At 38.3% G+C, this 22997-nt stretch overlaps 1 protein-coding gene across 9 annotated transcripts in view; it reads right to left on the bottom strand.

The window, feature by feature from the left end:
* SORCS1 (sortilin related VPS10 domain containing receptor 1) overlaps positions 1–22997 on the bottom strand; it is a 484049-nt gene that overhangs the window by 57691 nt on the left and 403361 nt on the right. For all 9 annotated transcript variants that reach the window (XM_023639764.2, XM_023639760.2, XM_023639752.2 and 6 more), the window contains one exon: positions 9833–10004. In XM_023639764.2, coding sequence (XP_023495532.2) covers positions 9833–10004 — 172 coding nt within the window. The remainder of the gene's footprint in view (positions 1–9832; positions 10005–22997) is intronic.

Genomic DNA, 22997 nt, shown 5'->3' with positions numbered 1-22997 from the left:
AAAGTAGGTCAAATTCTTTCATAAATTCAACAAATGAATGTCTCATGAAAAAACTGATCAAGAGTCATCTTTCTACCCTCTGACGCTGGCAGCATCCTGCAATATTATGTAGTGTTATTACCTTGTGGTTACTCTCAGCCTTACTCTCAGGCTGCTATAAGTCTTTAAACGTATGTGAAATTACAGATCATTGAAATTCATCTAATGAGGACACAGCCTTCACGTTTTGCAGTTAAATCTCACAGAAGTTATAATCATGAATTTTCCTTATTAAGCGCCAGTCTTTGTATGTAAATTGAAGTATTAAAACAATGAGATACAGATCAAAGTTTTAATTTTAGTCCCTTGCCTCAGATTTAATTTAAAAGTCTTAAATTATGCAGTGAATTGCATCTCTTTATTCTTACAGCTGTTTAAAACAGATTTAATTATCTTCCCTAACACGCAGACACTACTTTTGCCCAGCAGTCCTCTCAAATGAATGCTTCCAAAATTGGTTTTGTTGAGTTCTTAAGACTGATTAGGCCCTTTGTCATCCATCCCGTGCCTTCAGCTTCTTCCATTGGATTTCTCTGGGAAGCTGAGTTATCACGTTGAAAGCCTATAGGTTCATTAGGGGCTATTAGATGTCCAGAGGACATCCATCTTGAGGGAGCCGCCAGACAGAGAGATGCCACCTCTCATTGGATGGTTAGGTCTCAGTGCACACCTGTGAATAGCTTCCTAAAATTCAGGTGTAGTTGAAAAATGTTTGGCTCCTCAGACACAAATCCATGGGCTCCTCCCCTCACCTCTTGGTTGGTCCCTGGATCAACTGTTCTTTGTCCTTAAGGAAACGATGCAGAAATGCATTGTGTGTGTGTGTGTGTGTGTGTGTGTGTGTGTGCATGCAGGTGCACTCATGCAGCATGTGTGTGCTCTTGGATCTGCCACAATGAGCGAGTCTGGGATGGAAGCAAGACTGGCCCCTTTTCCTTCTTGCTTCTAACGAAGGTTCTTTCATTACAGTATATTTGGAGAGAACCCTTAAAGCAGCAAGGATGGGGTTCCTGACAATGGGACTTTTCATCAACTTTAACAGAATTATGTGGTTCTCTGAGAAACAGATGAGCCAAGCTGTGAGATTCTGAAGGAGTTGTGCTATGGAGTCATTTTTGTCACCTAGACGTGGAGAGTGGCCTTACATGCTATTTGCAGGAAGAGATTCCATATCTTGCATGCGTCAATTCTGCACAATTCTGGCTTGCGTGTACACTACTGACATGAAGTTACAGGCTGGCATCAGTGAACCTAGCCTTTGAGTATCTTCTATGAATAAGTAGTTCTTTGCCCCGATTTCATCACGGTTTTCATTGACATTCTTACGTTAGAATTAGGACACACATTACTACAGAATAAAGGAAGGGATTTAGATTTCAGATGAAGACTTTAACATGTTTTTGATGATATTCGAAATTCAAGAGTCTTTTCTTTTTAAGTTTGGGTTTATCCCTACACTCCTTGGGGAAGCCTATCCAAATTCACACACATTTATTGAGTTCCTATCAGCATGTTAGGCACCATGAATAGAGGTGCTGGAGCTGCAACCGGGCATGGTCTGATTCTTACCTTAACAATATTTATAATTTACTGGGGGATGCCAAAAAAAAGAATTACAATATAATGCAGTAAATTAGTTTTTCTTTTTGTTTTGAATGAATACAAAATATTAAGTATTTTGAATTTCATGTGGTTAGATTTTTATTTAAAACTTGATACAGCAGAGGGCCTAATTAACCCAAAACGTCTGTTTCCACAAACTGAAGTATGTCTATACATGAATGAAAAGTACATGATGTAAAATTGGAACCCAGTAAAATATTTGTTCAAGAACAAATAAACACACATGTCTAACTACTTGGTTGGGCAGTTGATTCCTCAGGTCTCTGATGCTTTAGTTGACACACATAGGAGATGGAGCCCACATGAAGGTTTTGTATACAAGTAAGTGTGGACAAAGAAAGGTGGGTTGCATCAGTCACTGGCCCAATCTAGCCCCAGAGACAGAAGACAAGTCTACAGGAGAAGCTGAACCATGAGTAAAACCATGAGACACAGAGGCATAATCTTTGGTGCCCAAATGACAAAATATATCGACTTGGAGAGTTTTCTGCCCACCTCTGCATTAATCACGCTGCAGTGTCACATCAGAATGTAGCCAGGCCCTCCTGGCCCCTTTGGCACCTGGGGGACTTGCCGCTTTAGAGGCATCAGAAGCATGGCATTAAAATCTCTATTGTTATGAAGAATTGGCATGAGGAATAGGTGCAAGAGTCAGACACTATATTCAAAACAAATTTAGGAGCATCAAATTCAAATGAGAAGTGGACTCAGAGATTTTGAGGAGGCTATAGAGGCCTCATGCATTGCCAGTGGCACGTCATGGGGTTTTTGTTTTGGATTTATTTTTTTAAAAAAAATCATTATAGCCGAATTCATATCCAAGGCTCTGGAGAAGTTTAGTATACAGGGATAGTAGACTCCTCAAGGGCTGCAGTCATAGCCATCCTATGTTTTCCAATATTCTTTAGAATGGATAAAACAGCTTCAGATACTCAGTAGCCATTCAGTAAAGGCATAGTTTTGCAAAGTAGGGGAAACCCAGGATAGGATTAAGCATCTCCCTTTGCTGAAATGATTTTCAACAGTGATCCCAAACCATGAATATGCTTGGAAAATCCAGGAGGAAAATCTTGATTTATATATTGACGAGTGTCTAAGAATACAGCAGCAGCCATAGACCAGAGTGGCTTGGGCGTACATAATTTTGCCTATTCTTGATCTTAGTTACTACCTGCCCCCAGCCAAGGATTTCTAGGGAGCCTTAGGAACTACACGAAGTTCTTTCCCAGAAAATGATTCTTTCCATCATAGAGAACCAATAGAAAAGCAGGATACCATAGAGCCTGGATTTGACTTCTGGCTCTATTACTTAGTAGCTGTGTGATCTTAGGTAAGTCATTTTGCCTTTTTGTGCTTCCACTGTGCCATCTATAAAATGACAATGGTGATGATAATAGCTACTTGCACAGGGTTGCTGTGAGATGTAAGTAAGACGATCCATGAAAGCACTCACAAACTGGACCGTAGTTAGTCTCAATAAATGTTGGATATTCAAATTATTATCATTGTGCCAAATTTCAATGCTCCCCACCTTCTCAGAGACACCCTGCCTTTCTTTATTCTATATTGCTCATCATAGGCATCACCCACTCCTACATATATAATCCAGAGTTAGCAGAGAAACTGATGTTGTTTTTGTAAAGAGAGCCTGTGAATCATTAGCAAAGAATCCCACAATCAAATGAGAGGTCCCCAGGGCCTCCTGACGTGGTGACGGTCCTTTTAGCTTGGTGCTCTGCACTAGGAGACAAGAGCATCAAGGGACCAGGTCTGACAGCTGATGGCAGCAGATTTCATCCCTGTTATTGTAGCCTTGCCCACTCAAGTGGAATGAACTGACTTGCATTTTTTTCCCTTCTTGCGCCCAGAAGGCATGAATTTACACATCTTAGAACCAGATTCCCCAATCTGTTCCCACATCACTCAGCCAAGTTTCAGATGCCTGACGATCTTTGTTACATGGAAAGCAAAGTCGAACAGATGAGAGCCTGGCCTCTGTCCCTGGAGGGTGTACAAAGATGCAGCTGACCAGGAGTGAGTTCTTGTTCCAGATCTTGCTCTGTTGTGTTCTTAGAAATGGAACAAAAATCTGAATTCTGAAGCCTCTTCCAACATAAACATCTGATACTTCAAAAGATGATGCTCTTCTGAGTATCATAATCCGTTTCCTTATGTCTCTGGGAAAGGGTCCTTCACATTCACCACACAGGTAAACACAGGGTATAGAATTGGGCCAGAAAATGAATCCTTCCCTAAAAGTCCCTAGAAAGTTTTCTTTCTTTTTCCTTTTTGCCTCTAAAGACCTAAATAAAAAGCACTATATTTTATTTGAATTTCCAAAATTATTTGTAAGTAGGCTTTTTGTTGAGGATAATGTACATCAAGAAACATATACAAATCATTAAATACACAACTTGATTTTTTATAAAGCGAATGCATCCATTGATCACCAAGAAATGAAAAATGTCCAGTATCCCCTAAATCCCCCTTGCCACTCCCCCTCCGAGGGTAATCATTATTCTCATTTCTATCACCACAAATTAGCTTTGCCTATTTTTGCAGTTTAATTAAACAGAATCGTAGAATATGTATTTTTTCAGTCTGATTTTTTTTATCTTAATATTGGATATGAGATTCATCCAAGTTTTTGTAGGTAGCAATAATTTTTTCTTTTTCATTGTTGTAAGGTATCCCACTTAATAAGTATACTGTAATTTATTTTTCCATTCTACTGTTGATGAATGTTTGTTTCCAGTTTTGAGTTCTTATGAATCATAACTCTGCCATGCATATTATTTTTCATATTTTCTGGTGCCTATCTGTATGCATTTCTGATGAGTATATACTTAGGAGTGGAAATGCTGGGTCATAGGTGTGTATATATTCAGCTGCAGTGGTTCATGTCAAACAGATCTCCATGTGGTGGTACCCATGTATGTACACTCCAGACAGCATGTATGAAAGATGAATTGCCCCAACAACGACTCTTGATATTATTAGATTTTTAAAATATAAATCTTTTGATGGGTGCACAGTAATATCTTATTATAGTTTTAAGTTGCATTCCCTTGATGAGTAGTGATGTTGAGAATTTTTTTATATGCTTACTGGCTATTTGGTTACCCTCTCTGAGAAGTCTATTTAAGTCATTTGTGTATTTTCTATTGGTTTGCCAGAATTTTTCTTATTATTTTGTAGGATTTATTGATATTTTTCTGGGTATGAGTCCTTTATTGAAGGTATTACAAAAACCTTCTTTCTTAAAAACAGCTTACCTTTTTAATTTCTAAAGTGTCTTTTGAAGAAAACAAATTCTTAATTTTAATAGTCTAATTAAATTATATTCTCCTGTATACATAATAGGTTTTGTTTTCTGTTTAAAAAATATCTTTGCCTAACCCAAGGTCATGAAGATAACTCTTCTGTGCTTTGTTTTAAACAATTTAGTTTTATCTTTCAAAATTACAATAACAGTCCTGTTAGAATTATTTTTGTGTGTCACGAGAGGTCAAGATGTATGTATTCCCTGGTGGATATTCAATGTCACAGCACCATTTACTGAAAAGATTATAATTTATCTACTGTACTGCAGTGTCTCATTTGTCAAAAAGGTAGGTACACATACCGTTATGTTTCTTGACTCACTATTTCCTTTCTTGGTCAGTATGTAGGAGATATCTATCTATAATATACATAATAGATAGATAGATAGATATCTCCTACAAACATATATATATATATGCCCTCACCACACTCTCTTAGTTACTATAGTTTTATAATAAATCTTGACATCTGGTAATGTAAGCCATCCAATTTTGTGAGTTATCTTCAAGATTATCTTTGCTATTCTTGAGCCCTTGCATTTTCATATAAGTTTTATGATCATCTTGTCAATTTTAACACACAAAAATATGCTGGGGATTTTATTGGAATTGCCTTGAATCTAAGATCAGCATGGGGAAAACTGGCATCTTTTCATAATATCGCATCATCCAATCCATGATCATGGTGTCTCTCTCCATTCATTTATTTTTCAAAATTTTTTCCCAATGTGTTGTAGTTTTCTGGGTAGACCTATTGAAAATAAGTTGTTATATTTGTCTATAAGCATGTGTTATAATTTGATGGTATTATAAATTATAAATGGTTTTCTATTTGTTTAGAGGATTTATGTCTCAAAATCAAGACTGACTCTAAATATAGCATAATTAAAATGTGTTTGAAATTAGCAATTAACACAGGTTTGAAAATTAGACCAGTGTAACAAAATAAAGTATATAGAAATAGACCCACATGTGTATGGTCAATTGATTTACGACAAAGACTTATAGCAATTCAGTGTGAAAAGAATTGTTTTTCAATGCTTCTGGGTAAATTGGATATGCATATGAAAAACTATACAAACCTTGGCCCCTGCCTGAAACAATTTTATTCAAGATGGATCATAGACTTAAATATGAAAGCTAAAGAAAACACTCGTGGTATGATATCTTCACAACCTTGAGTTAGACACACACTTCTTAAGCCACAAAAATCACTAACTATTTATTTTATGTAATAACTGATAATACTTAGGTTTATATTTACCATTTCAGTATTTTTTCTATTTGTCTCAAAGGCAGTATATTCCTTTTTGTCTCTTTTTTGCCTTATTTTGGATTAATGAGGCACTTTTAATATTCTTCCAATTCCCCTGTCAATAGCTTGATATTCTTTTAGATGTTACTCTAAATATTAAAGCATACATTCTGGACATGCTGGTGTCTAATATAAATTAGTCCTTTTACCTCTTCATGGATATTTCAAGGAACTTAAACCACTTTAACTCCATTTCATTCCCTCCTCATACTATATTATTGTTATGTATGTATTTTAATTCTACATATATTTTATAGTCATACATATTTTATTATCATACATATATTTTGTTTTCATTTATTTTAATTCTAGATATATTTTAAATCCAACAGCTTATTGTCATTATTTGTCTGAAAGTTATTAATTTCAATTTACCCACATATAAACACTCTTTTTTGCTCTTCATTTTTTCCATGATGTTTGTGCTTTTGTCTGAGGTCATTTTCTTTATGCCTGAAAAATTACCTTCAATATTTCTTTTTATTAGAGTGTCCTTCTGGGACTCTAATTATATATATGTTCCTCCCTTTCACCATTTTCCATTTGTCTCTGATTATTCTTTTCTCTATTTTCTATCATTTCACTCTTATCCTCCAAATGCTATATCTCCTACTGTCCTTTCTGCCAGTTAACTGATCCTTTTGGATCATCTTCATCTGGGTTCAATCTGCTTTAAACTCATCTAAGTTCTTAATATCAGTTATTATATCTTTATTTCTACAACTTTCGTTTGATCACTGCTTTTGACTGATTCCTACTATAGGGTTAAACTTGCTACCTTGCCCCCTATTCAGGAACGTATTAATCATATCTCAGACAACTGTTCTTTCAATGATCAATCAACTGTATCTCAGACAATGCTGCTTTCTTCTCCCTCTTGGTGCTGTTTCTTGAGATATCTATAACTTTTTAAAAAACGAAATGCCCAACATTTTATATTAAAAATAGGTATGACCTCTGATTTATGTTATTTTACTGTAAAGAGGATTTGATTTAGATTCTGACAGACATTTAAAATTGGGGAAAGTCACTCTGATCTATTCAGAGACTGAAATAATTTCAGGTTGGATTTCAGCACTTAGAGAGCCTGTTCAAATTCTGGTTTGTCCTTACTTCTAGGATTAAGCTTTCTAAGAGTCTCAGGAACCTTGTGTTGTATTGTTCACCAGGGCTCTCCTCCTTCATAGTCCCTGAACTCAAATTTTTATTTCCCAAAACAGGATTACTTCTAAAACTATGCTTGATTTCTTGTCCTCTTACTGACGACTTTACATGTTGCCTGTGTCACTTAAGTGTTGTCAACTCAAGGAGAAAAAGGGCAAAGAGTATTGTGCTTCCTCTTTATGCTTCCCTTCTCTTTAGAATTGACCTCCTTAGTCCCAGTGGCCATGGTGGTCTCCAAGTCCAGCTTTTATATTTCCAGCCTTGTGAGTCCACCAAGATCTGTTCAGCCAACACTTTCCGTCTGGCCTTGTCCTGGGAACCTGAATCCGACCTCCTTATGGTGTGACGTATAAACTGGCAAAGTTCTTGAGGGGGAATACAGCAGAAAATGCTGGACTCACCACAAGGAATTTCCCATCTCTCAAGAAAAGAATTTTTGCTTCTCAAATACTCTTCATGGTTCCCTCATGCTCATCTTCCTCCTTCTCTCTCTCTCACTCTTGCTCTAAATTTATACATATATATTTGGTTTGCTGCAAGCTAATCTGTCATAGCCTCAGGCAGAAGTCCCCAAAGATTTTATTTCTGTGAAATGCGAGCAACTGTGGCCTAAATTGGCCTATATTTCTCTTGTTCCAACTGAAGAATTTTGGGAGACCTCAGTATTTAGAAGATTGGGCATGGTCCAAAGGCACTTATTAAGGAGATAATAGAAAGGAGTATTAGAACAGTAGTTTTAAATGGTCCTTGGACCAGAAGCATCAGCATTACCCAAGTCAGAGTTTCAAACTCATTATTTCACAGCTGGTTTTTCTACAGAAATTAAAATACTAATAGTTTTGATCCAACCTGACAAAGCAATCCTAACTGCTTCATCTCTTCCCCTTCAAGGCATACTCCAGAGCCTCTCAGACAACTCTATCCCCCTTGACTTTGCCCTTGTTTTTTTTTTTTTTTTCTCTCTTGCAGTATGACGTGTAAACTACGACCCTGTTAGCAACACATTTTCTTGGGCCAAGCCCCAACCTACTGAATCAGAATCTTTGAAGATGGGGCCCAGAAAACTCTTTATTTTTATTGAGGTCATATTGGCTTATCACATTGCATAAGTTTCAGGTGTACATTGTTATATGTCAGCTCTGTATAGACTGCATCACGTTCACCATCAATAGTCTAGTTTTTATTCGTCACCATACATATTTGTCCCTTTATCCCTGCTTTAACATGCTCACCAGGTGATTCTTATGCATGTTAAAGGTTGAAAGCCACTTGGCTAGCAGAAGAGGAAGCTGGAAGTCAATATTGCATATATTAGTCCTGGTGTCATTATTAATTTTTAAATCCCTTTGTATGCACGAGGCCTAGCACAGTGCTGACCATATTTTAAAGACTCAGAAAACATGGTTGAAGGTAGGACCGTCCAGTTTAATAACTGAAATCATTTAATAAAAGTGTTTCTCCTTTATAGACCATCTTCCTCATGTACAAAATGACAAAAATGCCTGTGTACATTCTAAAATACAGAGTATAAATTTCATGTTATCCACCATCTAAATATTCATAAATTTCAGACAACCATAATTTGGCAAATAATAATTGATGTTTATAAGGATATCCCTGAGGTGCTACAAAAATACAAGCTCAATTGCCAAAGAAAATATACTCAATTATGTTTATATTGGCCTTAGTGTCCTATGTATGACCAGCAAGTTGCCACTGGAAAAGAAAAGCTAAGACTTCTGGTTGAGAGAGGAGGATAGCATTACAGTCATGTGCTCCATAACGATGTTTCTGCCAATGACAGACCACATATAAGACGGTGGTCCCATAGACTAGTACCAAGTAGCCTAGGTGTACATTAGGCTGTGTCATGTAGGTTTGTGCAAGTACACTCTATGATGTTTGCACAATGATGAAATGGCCTAACGATGCATTTCTCGGAATGCATCCCTGTCATCAAGGGATGAGTGATTGTAGTATCTTTTAGGTTAGTTGAGTATTTGTGTGTGTTCAATTACTCCAGGAATACTATTAATATATTCTGGGAAAACTTTTTGCTACAAAAGAGCAAATAAGGCAAGGTTAAATCCAAACAGAACCCCCAAGAAGTGAGATATTAAGTAGGCGTGAAGAACAACTTGAAGTGAAATGAAAATAATTGAAGAAATGTGTCTGAGAAGATGAACTGATAACAATAACAAGAAAAAAAAACCCAAGGAACTAAGAGTAGAATAAAACAAAAATTTTCAGCACTTAAAACTTTTTAAAAATATGTAAACAAAAACAAAAAGATATGTAAACAAATCATGATTTCTTTGGACAACTCACTGGCCCCAGAAGACAGAAGTGAGACAGGAGTCAGTCCTACCTCTTCCAGCTGTACCATGAGAGTAACATTGTGCCCTTGTTCCGCTGTCAACTTTCCATCAGCAGTGACGATCCGGAGCCCCCGCGGGGCCTTCCCGGGACATTTCTGTGGTTTGGCAGTGTATTGTTCTCTCACTCCATCAGTGCAGTTATTGGAAACCACCTTCCTATACCTAAATGGAGAAAAGCTCAAGTTGTAATCCAGTTCATTATAATTCAGATCACTCCCAACTTTTTAAGCTGGATCTACTGCCTAGCCCTGAGGGCTATCAATAACTACATTTCATGTTGCTCTGAGGATTAGAGCTAATTCATACAAAGCACCCAAAAGAGAAATCATCACAGTAACACATTGTACCTATCATTAGTACTTTAATATACCTCTTTTATTCATTTAGTCAATCGTTGAATCATTTTGCCTTGGAAGTATGGGAAATGCACAGCAGTAGAAGACAAAGTCCTTTACCTCACTAAATTTATAATGTAGTTGAAGAGACATAAATGGATAATCTAGGAGATACTTCTAGAGTTAGAATGAGTAACATCTCTTGCAAGGGAATTTGCAATTCAGAGAAAGAATAGATTATGATGAATTACATGATTTAACATTATATCTCATAGATGGCCATAAATAAGGGTATAGTGCCCAAAGCTGGCTATGCTTGATACTTTCTACTCAATAGTTCATGAGGGGTTACTCTGGCTAAACTATTGACACCTCACATTAAGAAGACTTTAGTCTGCAGATTGAGTAAATCCTTCCTACTCTTTTGCTTATTTCTTCTTGTTTTAGCTTTAACAGAAAAAAACAAATTACGTTACAAATTTATCCTACATAATTTATCAGATTCATAGTAAATTAGAATCTGTGGGTTTTGGATGACCCATCCTTAGGACTTTTGAGGCTCAGTGTTATCTATTCATTATCTTTTTCTGTGGGATCCACAGTAACTATTTTATGTAGTCATATAACCAATTTCCACAGTCTACTTGCCTAGAGTTACTGGTAGAACACAAACTGGAACCAATCAAAGCCCAAGGTCTTTCCACTCTTCTAGACCAGGAGTTGACAAAATTTTTATATAAAGGGCCAGACAGTCTATGTTTTAGCTTTGTGTGTTATCTGGTCTTTATCTCAAGTACTCAACTGTTTGGTTGTATCATGGAAGTAGACATAGATAATGTATAAAAGAATGGATGCAACTAGGTTCCAATAAAACTTTATTTACAAAACCAGCAGTGTGACAGATTTGTCCTGCATGCTATAGTTTTCCAACCCCTTCAATTCTAGCCAATGTCCTTTCCTCTGTTCCTGAGTCTCAGGATTGACTACCTAAAAGCATGATTGAGAAAGTCCAATTAAATACTGTGTGGGATAGTGCTTTGAATACTATGGACACTACAAGGTCAATTACTAACATTTAATTCATCTCATAGGGTAGTTGCAACGATTAATGTACACAGAGTACTTAAAACCACCCTGAGGATTAGCAAGTACTTATGAAATATTACCAATTATTTTTATTTAATATTATTATTATTTATCCTACCTGTTCTTAGGATAATGGCCTTAGGGTAAGTCGCAAATCCTATAATCTAACGCACAAAGCCCTCCACAAGCTAAGTTCATTCTACTTTTCTGGACTCTTTCTCTCCAACAAGCTCATTCTGCCCAGCCAAACCTCTCTTTTCAATCCTCTTAAAAGTACTTCTTTTCTTTTGCTCTCTCTGCTTCTATGTTCTCTGACATGCTCTAGCAGCTACCTAAAAGTTACTCATGCTTTAATTTACAGCTTATCTCTTATTTTTCCTTGACTATGATAGTAAAATAGTAAGATAGTAAAACAGTAATAAGTTCATATTTAGAGAGTATTTACTATATTCTAGTCATTGTGCTAAGTTCCTAACATGACTTTTCTCATTTATTTTCAAAATATCTCTAATAAGAAAGGTATTATTATTCCCAATACACAGATGAAGAAATTAAGAGTCATAGAAGTTAACTAGTTTTCTCAAGATCACACAGCTAGGTCCCTAGACAATTTGTCTCTAGAACATATCCGTTCTTTATCACTACACCATACTGCCTCTTTAAATGGAGTAGGATTATCCTTCCTCTAAACTCCTAAAGAAATCTTTATGATTTACTTGATAGGAACCATTTGTGCCTTGTATGATTGTCTTCCTATGTGTGTCTGTGAACTTTAAGCTCCTTGAGGGCATCACTGTGTCCTGAACACGTAAAGCTGATAACGAGGAGGTCCACCCTGGGATGGCTGTACCATTTTAAAGGTTGAAGTATCTCCAGAGCAGTTGGTTATTACCACTGCCCCAAACCCTTCAAACACCTCACCTACCAACCCAGCTATGCTGATCCCTATCCTTGGAGTCCCCACTTCTCCTTACAATCCAGCAACTAAAGAGTCAACACCTAGACCATCAGGCAGCCTCCAAAATGCTGCTCCTGTGCTAAAATCCCTACCTATTCTGATTGGTCCTTGTCACGTCTAAGCATTTTTAACGTGATCTCATCTGATATTTTAAGAAATCTATTGTAGGTGCTTATCAGTGTATGTTGATTAAAAGAGAAAATAATGGCAGGTAGAAGAGAGAAGAAAACAAAAAAGTGCAGGCATTGGAGAATGGTGGAACTCTAATGCTGGCAAGGTAGCAAGAAAATGCCCAGCAATGTCACGCAGTAATTATGGCATCCCGGTGAATTTAACTGGGATCAGAAATTCCCTGTGTGTTTCAAAGGCAAGGCGCTATCAAACTAAAGGCAGCTTATGCTCTTTGATCACTTAGCATCCAAGCACACCTGTGACTCTGTCTTGGCGAGCAGCTATAAAGGCGTGGGCTCACCATCACCACTGGCATCATCAGCTAGAGAATATTCCTTTTGTTTGTCACTGTTCTGACCAATCACACCCTGCTTTCCTGAATCCTGAAGCAACAGGAGTTCTGCTTAAATCCAAAGCACGAATCCATCCCCCTGGGATTCTGCCACAGAGAAGACCAGTGGTAATTTTTTTAAATGGTCATTAAAAATCATTCTGAAACCATTTTATTTCCTGGATGAAAATGGTATCACATTAGCCCCACCAGACTTGGTCCTGAAATTTATAAGAAAACTGTGCAAAAATACAGAGTTCATTTACTCAAGTAAGCACACACCTGCTTTTTGCATTACAGAATGGTTCTATTTTCATCCCAGCAGCTGTCCCTGGGTCTGAGTTACATAAATGAATAATGCATTTAATATGTTATTAAATGGGGCAGCTACCTCCGTAATAACAAGGCAACTTATGATTATGTTGGACCTAAGCTCTGAATATTACTGGGATGCATTTCGTTGGGAAAGCATTCTTCAATCCGCCAAGAAGAAAAGTGCTTTGTAATGGCAAGGGAGTCTTTGTACAATTACTGAAAAGGAAACATTCTGCAAATGTGCCTTTGATACTACCGACTGCTCATCAGTAGATGGTGTCTTATTAGCTCAGCAACTCTGACTCCATCTATTCTCTTCCTTCCTGTCTTGACACTCCTCTGTCACCTTCTCCTTTTCACCCCTACCTTGTTTCATTTTGCTTCTCTGCTGCCTGCCAATCTTAAAAAAGATGAAGGTCATCATTTTTCTTTGTGAGAATAAAACTGGAAAAAATATTGAAAGACCTCATATTCTGTGATTTTGCTATTTAGTATTTTTTCCTTGTGATTTTGGGGTAGAATACAGAAGTTTATGACTATTCAGTGTACTGTTAAGGTAACAGTATGGTCTAGCGCAGTAGATTGCAACCCTGTCTGCCCTTTACAATCATTTGGCAACACTTTTAAAATATATGGATGCCAAGACCTAGGTCCCAGGAATTATGATTTAATTGAGCATTCTGGGCATCAGTGTGTTTTTGTGTTTGTTTTAAGCTCCCCTGGTGATTCCAGTGTGCGGCCAGGATTAAAGACTACCTCCCTGGCAGTTAACACTAGTGTTGTGGAACCAAATTGCCTGAGTTTAAATTCAGGCTCGCTCTTACTATATGTACTTGGGCAATTTACCCAGCTTCTCTCTAATGATTGGCTTTTCTGTCTGTAAAATAGGGATAAATATGAAATCTTTTCATCAAGTTCTTGGGAGGATTAAATGAGATAATGCATTCAGAAGGGCTTAGCATAGAATCTGGCACATTGTAAGAACTTAATAAATATCAAAATATCCAAATGTAGCAAAAAGTTAGTATTTGAAGTATTAAATATTAACTTGCTATTATACATCAAGTTCCCTGAAAATAGAAGCTGATCTCTTAGTGCCAAGATTATCTTAAAATCAGATTAGACCATGTCAGTTCCTTTCTTAAAATCATTCAAAACTCCCTATGGCTTAATCTAACGGGTTAAGTTCAGGTTTAAAGTAGAGATTCACAATCTGTCCCCAGTGCACTTTTGTGTGTGTGTGTATGTGTGTGTGTGAGGAAGATTGGCCCTGAGGTTACATCTGTGCCAGTCTTCCTCTTTTTACTTGAGGAAGACTGTCTCTGAGCTAACATCTGTTGCCAATCTTCCTCTTTTGCTTGAGGAAGATTGTTGTTGAGTTGACATCTGTGCCAGTCTTCCTATGTTTCATGTGGGATGCCACCAAAGCATGGCTTGACGAGCAGTGCTAGGTCCACGCCTGGGATCCAAACCTGTGAACCCTGGACAGCCAAAGCAGAGCACATGAACTTAACCACTATGCCACTGGGCTGGCCCCCCCAGTGCAGGTTTTTTTTTTTTTCTTTTGAGGAAGATAAGCCCAGAGCTAACATCTGCTGCCAATCCTCTTCTTTTTTGCTGAGGAAGACTGGCCCTGAGCTAACATCTGTGCCTGTCTTCCTCTACTTTACATGTGGGACGCCTACCACATCATGACTTGCCAAGTGGTGCCATGTCTGAACCCGGGATCTGAACCGGCGAACCCCAGGCTGCCAAAGTGGAATGTGCACACTTAACTGCTGCACTACTGGGCCGGCCCCCCCAGTGCAGTTTTTAACCTTCCATTCTTTCCACTTCCTGAGCTCAGGCTACACTGAAGTCTACCTGCCTTCATTTGCCTGCTGCTCAAGCTGCCTGGGATGCTCTTTCCTCCTGTCAAGCTTCTAGTTATTCTTTAAAAATCAGCTTAGAAATCACATTTTTCTGTGAGGTCATCTCTTCCCTTTTTTCAAAGTAGTTATAACATGGAATGACCCAGGGAGAGCTGGAACTCCAGGTCTTCTTGTAGCCAAGGCAGGTCTATTGTTACTGAGCTATGGTGTCCCTCACTTGTGTTCACAATGAGAAGAATTGAAGTTGTTTAATTTCTTGGCTTGTACTACGTGCCTTTGCTTTCAGAACACTGCCTTGTTACAATGACACTTGAATTAACAAAACAAGAAATGGAGCAAGGCGTGGTGATAGAGAAGGGGCTAGTTCTGGGTAACGTGTATGGCTAAGACTTAAAATCTTCCTAGAGTCAATGTGCCTGTATTTCAACAATAATCCTATGTAGTAGCCATGATGCCAACATTCAGAAAGAATGGGGTTCCACAGCTGTCTAAGCAGGTTCCCCAAGTTTCTCCACTCAAGGCGATAGCTCCCAGGACTTTTCTCCTAAATTGAGTAAGCAGGCCTTGGGAGCTGTCAGGAGACAGAAGACCAGGTGGAGGGAAGAAAACTTTTCTTGCATTTAGCAGGATGGAAGCACAAGACATTTAGTCAGAACAGTAAATGGAATGTGACTTCATTTTGAATGCCAGCTTGATGAAATGGGACATATGGCCATGTAAAACGGAATGATTTAATATCAAGAATCATGAAAATGGCTCATGGAATCCATAGCTGAGTCAATTAATTGTACAACTAATTTATATAAGGAAATTTTCCCTTCTTTGAGCACCTGCAGTCCAACGAAGCCTACTACTGAATCGTTTCAAATTGGTCACAGACATGTCAGCGCCTGAAGGGGTCTTAAAGACCATCCGACACAATCCCTCCATTTTGCACATAAGGGAAAGGAGATACAGTGTGAGAGTTTCCTAAGGTCACATGGGGGACAAGTAGTGGTTCTGCACCTGTGGACTGAGTCTGGTGTTCTCTTCCGTCTATGTACGCCATGCCAGCTGGATGAGGATCATTAATGCCAATACCATTGATGTGGCCAAGAGCAGCTACCTGAGGAAATATGCTTCCACATACAGTGACTTTTACCTTCTTCATTTGCCAACCCCAATGCCAACTCATGAAAATATGGAAAACCACATCTAAGAAAGGTCCTCTGAAGAGTCAACTGTACAGCAACAAACACCTATTGAGCGTCTGCTGTGAGACTGCACAGCACTTTTCTAGAAAACAGCTACATGGGCCCCTGCAGTACTGAGTCTATAAGTAATGCAAGTGATTTCTTTTCTGAGGGCTTTAAATACATGCACCCCTTTTAGGGCCAGTTATTCTCCGTGATGCACATTGCAAAATGTTGCTGAGGAGATCAGACTGAACACCAAAATCCCCTCCAGGCACAGGGATGGTGTCACTTAGGAAAAGACCACAGGCCCAAGGACCCTGGAAATAGGTACTCCAGGACAATGGTAGGTTAGCCAAGGTCTAAGTATTTCTGTGGTTGATATAGGGAGGAATACATTTATAGAAAGCATTTTAACAACATTCCAAATGTATGTTGACAGTACAGAGATTACTATTTTGAGAGAACTGATGTGTATGTATTTCTTCCTGGACCCACTACATGTTCTTATATAGATAGTGAATTAATGCTATTATAAAATCATATTTTTAAGCTTCTTGAGTAAACATCCCCACTGTATATTGAGAAACTAACCCCGAGGAACAATAAGAGCTGGCACTGTACATTCTTTCAGGAGGGATTAATGGTTCTTCTGAAGAAACTCCAGAGACAGAAATTTCTATACACACTTTTTTTTTAAAACACATCTAGAAATATCTCTAGCTTAATAGCAAGAAGAAATCTGTCCCTTGACAAGATTATCTTGGTTTCTTAGAATAAACCAGCCCAATGCCCACTTTATTTTATATTTACAGAATCTTTTATGGTTGACATGAAACAAGCGATGTCCTAGTTAATTTAGCAACTGAAATTTGCAGCATGTTCCCTGGATCCCAAACAGTATAAACAAGATATAACCATATATAAGTACAACTAAATGGGCTAGTGCTGGTGTGTGTACAAACTGAGATATTTATAGGCACCGATGGAGAAACAAAGAGGAATGAATTTGGGGTTATTTCAGTACTAACATGCAAGAAAATACACAAATAAATACTGATTTCATTTTATTTGAACAAAAGGCACTCCTGCCTTCAGTGGTACCGAGGGCCAGAAATGTGTTTTGGTGTATAGTGGTCTCTAATTTCATTACTTTATGAGCCTATGCAGGTTATTATTTCTGTTTTACAGATGAGAAAACAAGGCCTTAGATTAAATATGTCCTAGATTTCGGTACTGCAGTGTCTATTAAGTATCAAATAAATGTTTGGATTACAGACACAGAATAAAATAAAGTCTTCCCCCTCTTTTCTCCTTCACTCCAGAGGAGCCTTTAGATGATGACTATTGGTGATGGCATCTGCATTTTGTCAAGTGACTACCATCTGCTAGGCATTGTGCTGCATGCTTTATATACAGTATCATATTTAAGCAAACCCCAAAAGCAAATAACAACGTTTTATAGGTTTGAAAACTAAGGCTTAAAGAAGAGAAGCCACTTGATAAAGATAACAGTTAATGGCAGAGGGATTAAAACCTTTATTTGTCTCATTCTAAAATAACTCTGCTTTTCACCAAATAAAACATCCCTCATTATATTTCACTCTCCATCCATTACAGGCTGAGGCCCCAGTACCAGCCTCCTTGTTTTCCCTGGAATGGCTTGCGGAAGGTGTGAGCGCAAAGGGTGAAAAGAGGCGGGAGCCGACAGTGGAGAACACGGCAAGCACTGCTCACACACTGGTCCACAGTGTGATCATTAGAAACCTGACTTCACTGGACCAAGGACTGAGGACTGCTAGTTACAGCCACCTGGAGGGACATTTGGCACCCATTTCAGCTCTTAGTCCAACTATCTTTTCTAAGTCCTAGCCAAAAAATAAAACAAAAATTGCACAACCATTCGCTTATACACAGTGAAGCTGATACAAATTTTGGCACCTCCTCAAAACAGCATCTCTATTGGGCATAATAATAACCGATGCTAGAAGGTTTCCATCATGGTGAAGTGAGGGAACCTGAGAACACTGCTATATATACAAGGTAATAAGCTGACTGTGAAAGCAAACCATCACCATTTATAAAGGGAGGTATTAAAAAAAAAAGGAAAAGGAAGGTTTACCTGCATGCTTCCAACTAAACTCTCTGAAAGGCGATGCTGGGAGATTTGCTTGTTAAGCTTGACTGACATGGGAGAACTGCTTAGCAGACCTCACTCAGTTCAAGTCCTTACTGCCTGACTGCACAAGGGGCTCTGCTGCAGGGGATAGGGAGAGGCAAGTGAGGCGCCCGGGGAGCAAAATTCCTGGAGGCACTCAGTCTCAGCTGACCTTGCACTGTGAGTCCCCTGCACTTCAGCCCAGCCTAAAGCTAATGCGCATTCTGTACTGACTGAGCACGAGATGCCCATGGATGGCTTCAAAGTGGCCCTGGAGAGACTGAAGGTGCACTGTGGCTCCTTAATTCTGTAGACCTCCAGGCACTGACACTGGGGCTTGTTCTTGAGAAAACTACAGCGTGGCCCTTTCACCCAGGTCATCTCTTGCTTCTTTTGCCCGAAATGGTCTTCCTCACCTTGTTAAAGGGGGAAATCCTACTCCCCCTTCCTCTCGGCTTTCCCTTACAGAATCTATTGGCATTTGTATTTTAAAGGAAGACGGCAATTAATACAAACTCTAATGTGTGAGACTCACAGGCAGTGTGTGACCAGGAAGCTAGTGTCTTAACCCTTAAGGGGGAGCTATTTGGCAGTGCCTGGATCCTCAGGTCTAAGAAGTAACCAGTTGGCTGGGTGGAATTTGCTCCAGAAGCTAGCAGAAACACCTCCAATTGCCAAAAGAGATTCTAATTATTCTTATATGCTTTTTGGTTTTTTTTTCTTTCTTTTAAATTATTTATTTAAAATTGAGGAAGATTGCTGCTGAGCTAACATCTGTCCAGTCTTCCTCTATTTTATGTGGGATGCTGCCACAGCGTGGCTTGATGAGTGGTGCTAGGTCCATGCCCGGGATCCAAACCCATGGACCCGTGGCTGCCAAAGCAGAGCACGCAAACTTAACCACCATGCTACCAGGCCAGCCCCAGATTACTGTTATATGTTTTTAATAACAATTATTATGGTATGAGAACATTAACTGCAGCATTGTTTATAACAGGAGAAACAGGAAATGACCAAAATGTCTATGAAAGAGGATGACTAGTAATCCTAGGTGTTTAATACTATGGAATTAAAAGAAATTAGATGGAAGGCAGATCTATATATTCTGACTTGGAAACATATTTAAGATATATTTTTGAATGAAAAAGGTAAATAGAAGAACAATATATTTAGTAGGAGATGACATACAAGAATAACTTCCCAAATTAGTTTTGCATATTTTTTCTTGGCATGATTATTCACTGGCAAACACAAAGAAAAGTGTTTGGAAGCATGCATATTGAACAGATCAGAATTGTGTGAGAAAGGGGGCCAGGATAGGGGTGATGATCTAAATTGGCTTTTTAAACATAGAACACACATATATATATTTCTTTGTAAATAAATGTTTTTAAGTGAAAAGTCAAATGCTTAATTGCAGCATTGTAGTGGTTACGACATTAAATACTGAATCTGTACATATGAAATGCCCCTGAATCAACACATAGCCAAGCGACATCTGGGGTGAGGGGCTGGAGTGCCATTAAGAATGGCAGAAAGTTCTTTTCCAATTTCATCTACACTGTACTCTTGCCAACTCTTGAATTGATTACAGACACTGCAAATAAGAACTTGATGGTATGGGGCCTTCTTTGAAGATGATTTCAGGCCCCTGTCCCAGCTAAGGGTCTTCTTGTTCCTAATGCAAAATGTGTAGTTTGCACAATATGCTGATCAGTGGGGTCACTATTGTCACCTTTCCTCCCAACTTTAGGGGCCTATGCAGGTGGTCATGCCTCCACCTGTGAGCACCTTACTTTTGAGAGCAGGGCATTTATCCTACCTGCTGATGGCTGGTATTCATTGTAGGTTCTCCTTCTGAAAGCTTGCTCACTGCTGCTGATACTTTTTTGAAAAAGTTTGAACAGAAAGATGAAACCAGTGGATGTGTAACTTAACAAAAGTCCTTTGGGGTCAGATGCCATCGCGCAGTCCCCACTGATATGAGCAACCTCTGAGCGTGGAGGTAGAGCCCTAGAAAGTAATGTCTGGGACTTTATGATTCATAAACATAACTGCATTGAAAATATTTATATACCTGGACACATCGATGAATCACATTCTAACTCAAATTTTAATTTTATAGGGCATAAATGAAAAATCCCACTGAATAGGATATTATAATTAAACCATTTCTGATATTTTCTTTTACATGAGTCAGGATTTATTTGGATTTCACATTCTATGAAGCCTATTTAGGGGCAGTTAAAAATGTGTGTGTGTGTGTGTGTGTGTGTGTATTCTCCATAAACTGAAAAGGGAGGAATCACGTGCCCTCCTTCGGCCTTGTACAGGGATTTGAGTAACATCTGGAACAATTTGACCCCTCTGTACTTCAGCCTCCTCTCACAAATATCAAAAACAGAAAAAGAGAACTTCCTTGACTGATTGTGTTAGAGAAAAAAAATCGATTCTGAAATTAGCTTTAGGGGTTTCAGATGCCCTTTGTAATGTCTAAACATGCTGGTACATGCAAGTAATAAAACTCCTTTGTTTGGCATTCGTTAATTTATTTCATCAGCCCTTTTCAATTTTTTTCCCACAGTACTAGGTGCTGAAGACCCAGCTGACCCAGTACTGTAAAAATGCTATTTGTATTTTCCTCAGATTTTGTGTTATGGTTCAAATAAAGCACAAGTTATTCCTTCATTCAAAGGTTCTAGAAATCCCTAACGTCAGAGATAATATTTGAGGTACATGTCTGTGTTTTTTCCCTTCCTTTAAAAGAGTAGCATACATTATTTTGTCAATTTTTTTTCAAAAAAAAAAACTTTAGAATTTCAAATATAGAAGTACACAAGTGGAAACATGGAACTCCTCACCTCTGCACTGCGGCTGCCCTGAGAAATGAGAAGAGGAATTACCAAGTAGAACTGGCCTATTGGTGAGGTTTCTACCCCTCCCTGTCTTTCTCCTTCTCTTCCTCCCTCTCTCTCTTCTTTTCCTTTTTCTTTCTTTCCCTCACTAACTTTCTAATATCAGAATTTTCAAATATGCACAAATGAGAGAAAGCAGTAGAATAAATCCCTGTGCCCACCTTAACTCATCTTCACAAATTATCAATATCTATTCCTTTTTTAATTTTTTTTTTATTGGTGAGGAAGATTGGCTCTGAGCTGATATCTGTTGCCAATCTTCCTCTTTTTGCTTGAGGAAGATTGTCCCTGAGCTAACATCTGTGCTAATCTTTCTCTATTTTGTATGTGGGATGCTGCCACAGCATGGCTTGATGAGGAGTGCTGGGTCCACACCTGGGATCCAAACCTGCAAACACCAGGCTGCTGAAGTGGAGCACGCGAACTTAACCACTATGCCACTGGGCCTGCTCTCCTTTTTTAACATTTTAAAACAAATCTCACATATCATGTATCTCTAAAAGATAAAGTTTCTTTTCTTTTAGCCTAATCAAAATACCATTATCACACCTAAATACATAAGTATTTGATTAGTATAATAAATGTAAATACTTATATTTTGATTAAGTATCCCCTAATATCACCTGTGATGGTTAATTTTATGCGTCAACTTGATTGGGCCACAAGGTGCCCAGATATTTGGTCAAACATTATTCTGGGTGTTTCTGTGCAGGTGTTTTTGGAAGAGATTAACATTTAAATCAGTACACTGAGTAGAGCAGATTGCCCTCCTTTGTGTGGGTGGGCCTCACCCAATCCATTGAAGGCCTCAATAGAACAAAAAGGCTGACTTTTGCTGAGGAAGAGAGAATTCCTCCTGCCTGTCTTCAAACTGGATGTTGGCTTCTTTCCTGCCTTCACACTTGGACAGAAACACTGGCTTTTCCTGGGTTTGGGGCCTGCTATCCTTCAGACAGGACCGACAGTGTTGACGCCCCTGGTTCTCACACCTTCAGACTGGGACTGGAAACAAACCGTCACTTCTCCTGGGTCTCCAGCTTGCCAAGTGACCCTGTAGATCTTGGGGTTTGGACTTGCCCACCTCCATAACTGCGTCATCCAATTCCTGGTAATGAATTTCTTTACATATTTGTATGTGTGTGTAATAGAGACATAAAAACCTATCTCTGGAAAACCCTGACTAATACATCACCTAATCATCAGTCCATGTTTCAATTCTCCAAATGGCTCAAAATGTCTTTTTACAGATTATTTGAATTAGAATCCAAATATGTTCCACACACTATTTTTTAAGACTGTAAACAATCAGTTACAGTTGTGGAAAAGTCATGGAATTTTTTCCCTTTTATGGTATTTCTTAAATAAAATTGAATAAGCCCCACAAATCAGAACATTAAACACAAAAGTTTAGAATCTGATTTCATATTTATAAAGATCAGAATGCATGCCTTAAATGTGTCAAGATTGGATATAGAGAGAAAAGGAAACATATTTCTACTAACACTCTTGAAAAGTCAATGAGCTTCTTTTTTGAATTTAGGCTCCACATCTATAAAACAGAAAATGCACATATAAAATAATTTATTTGGCCTTCTGCCCAGGGATGCAGTGAGAGTAAAAGGTAGCTTCACATGATTAATTCCGAAATAAAGTATTAAAAAATAAAGAAATTTATATATTATTATCATCATCATCATCTTCATCTAAGGAAACTGTTTTGTTTCTTCATTTGCAACTGGGGTCATTCTCAGAAGAAATTTGCACTGTAAGGCAACTCTGTGTTATGTTACTAAAATGAACAAAAGCAAATAAATGGTGCGGTAATGAAATAGGCCTGGTCTTT

Source organism: Equus caballus, chromosome 1, assembly GCF_041296265.1.
Source record: "Equus caballus isolate H_3958 breed thoroughbred chromosome 1, TB-T2T, whole genome shotgun sequence".
Taxonomy (NCBI): domain Eukaryota; kingdom Metazoa; phylum Chordata; class Mammalia; order Perissodactyla; family Equidae; genus Equus; species Equus caballus.
The sequence above is the reverse complement of the archived record's forward strand: the minus strand, read 5'-3'. Positions and strand labels throughout refer to the sequence as shown.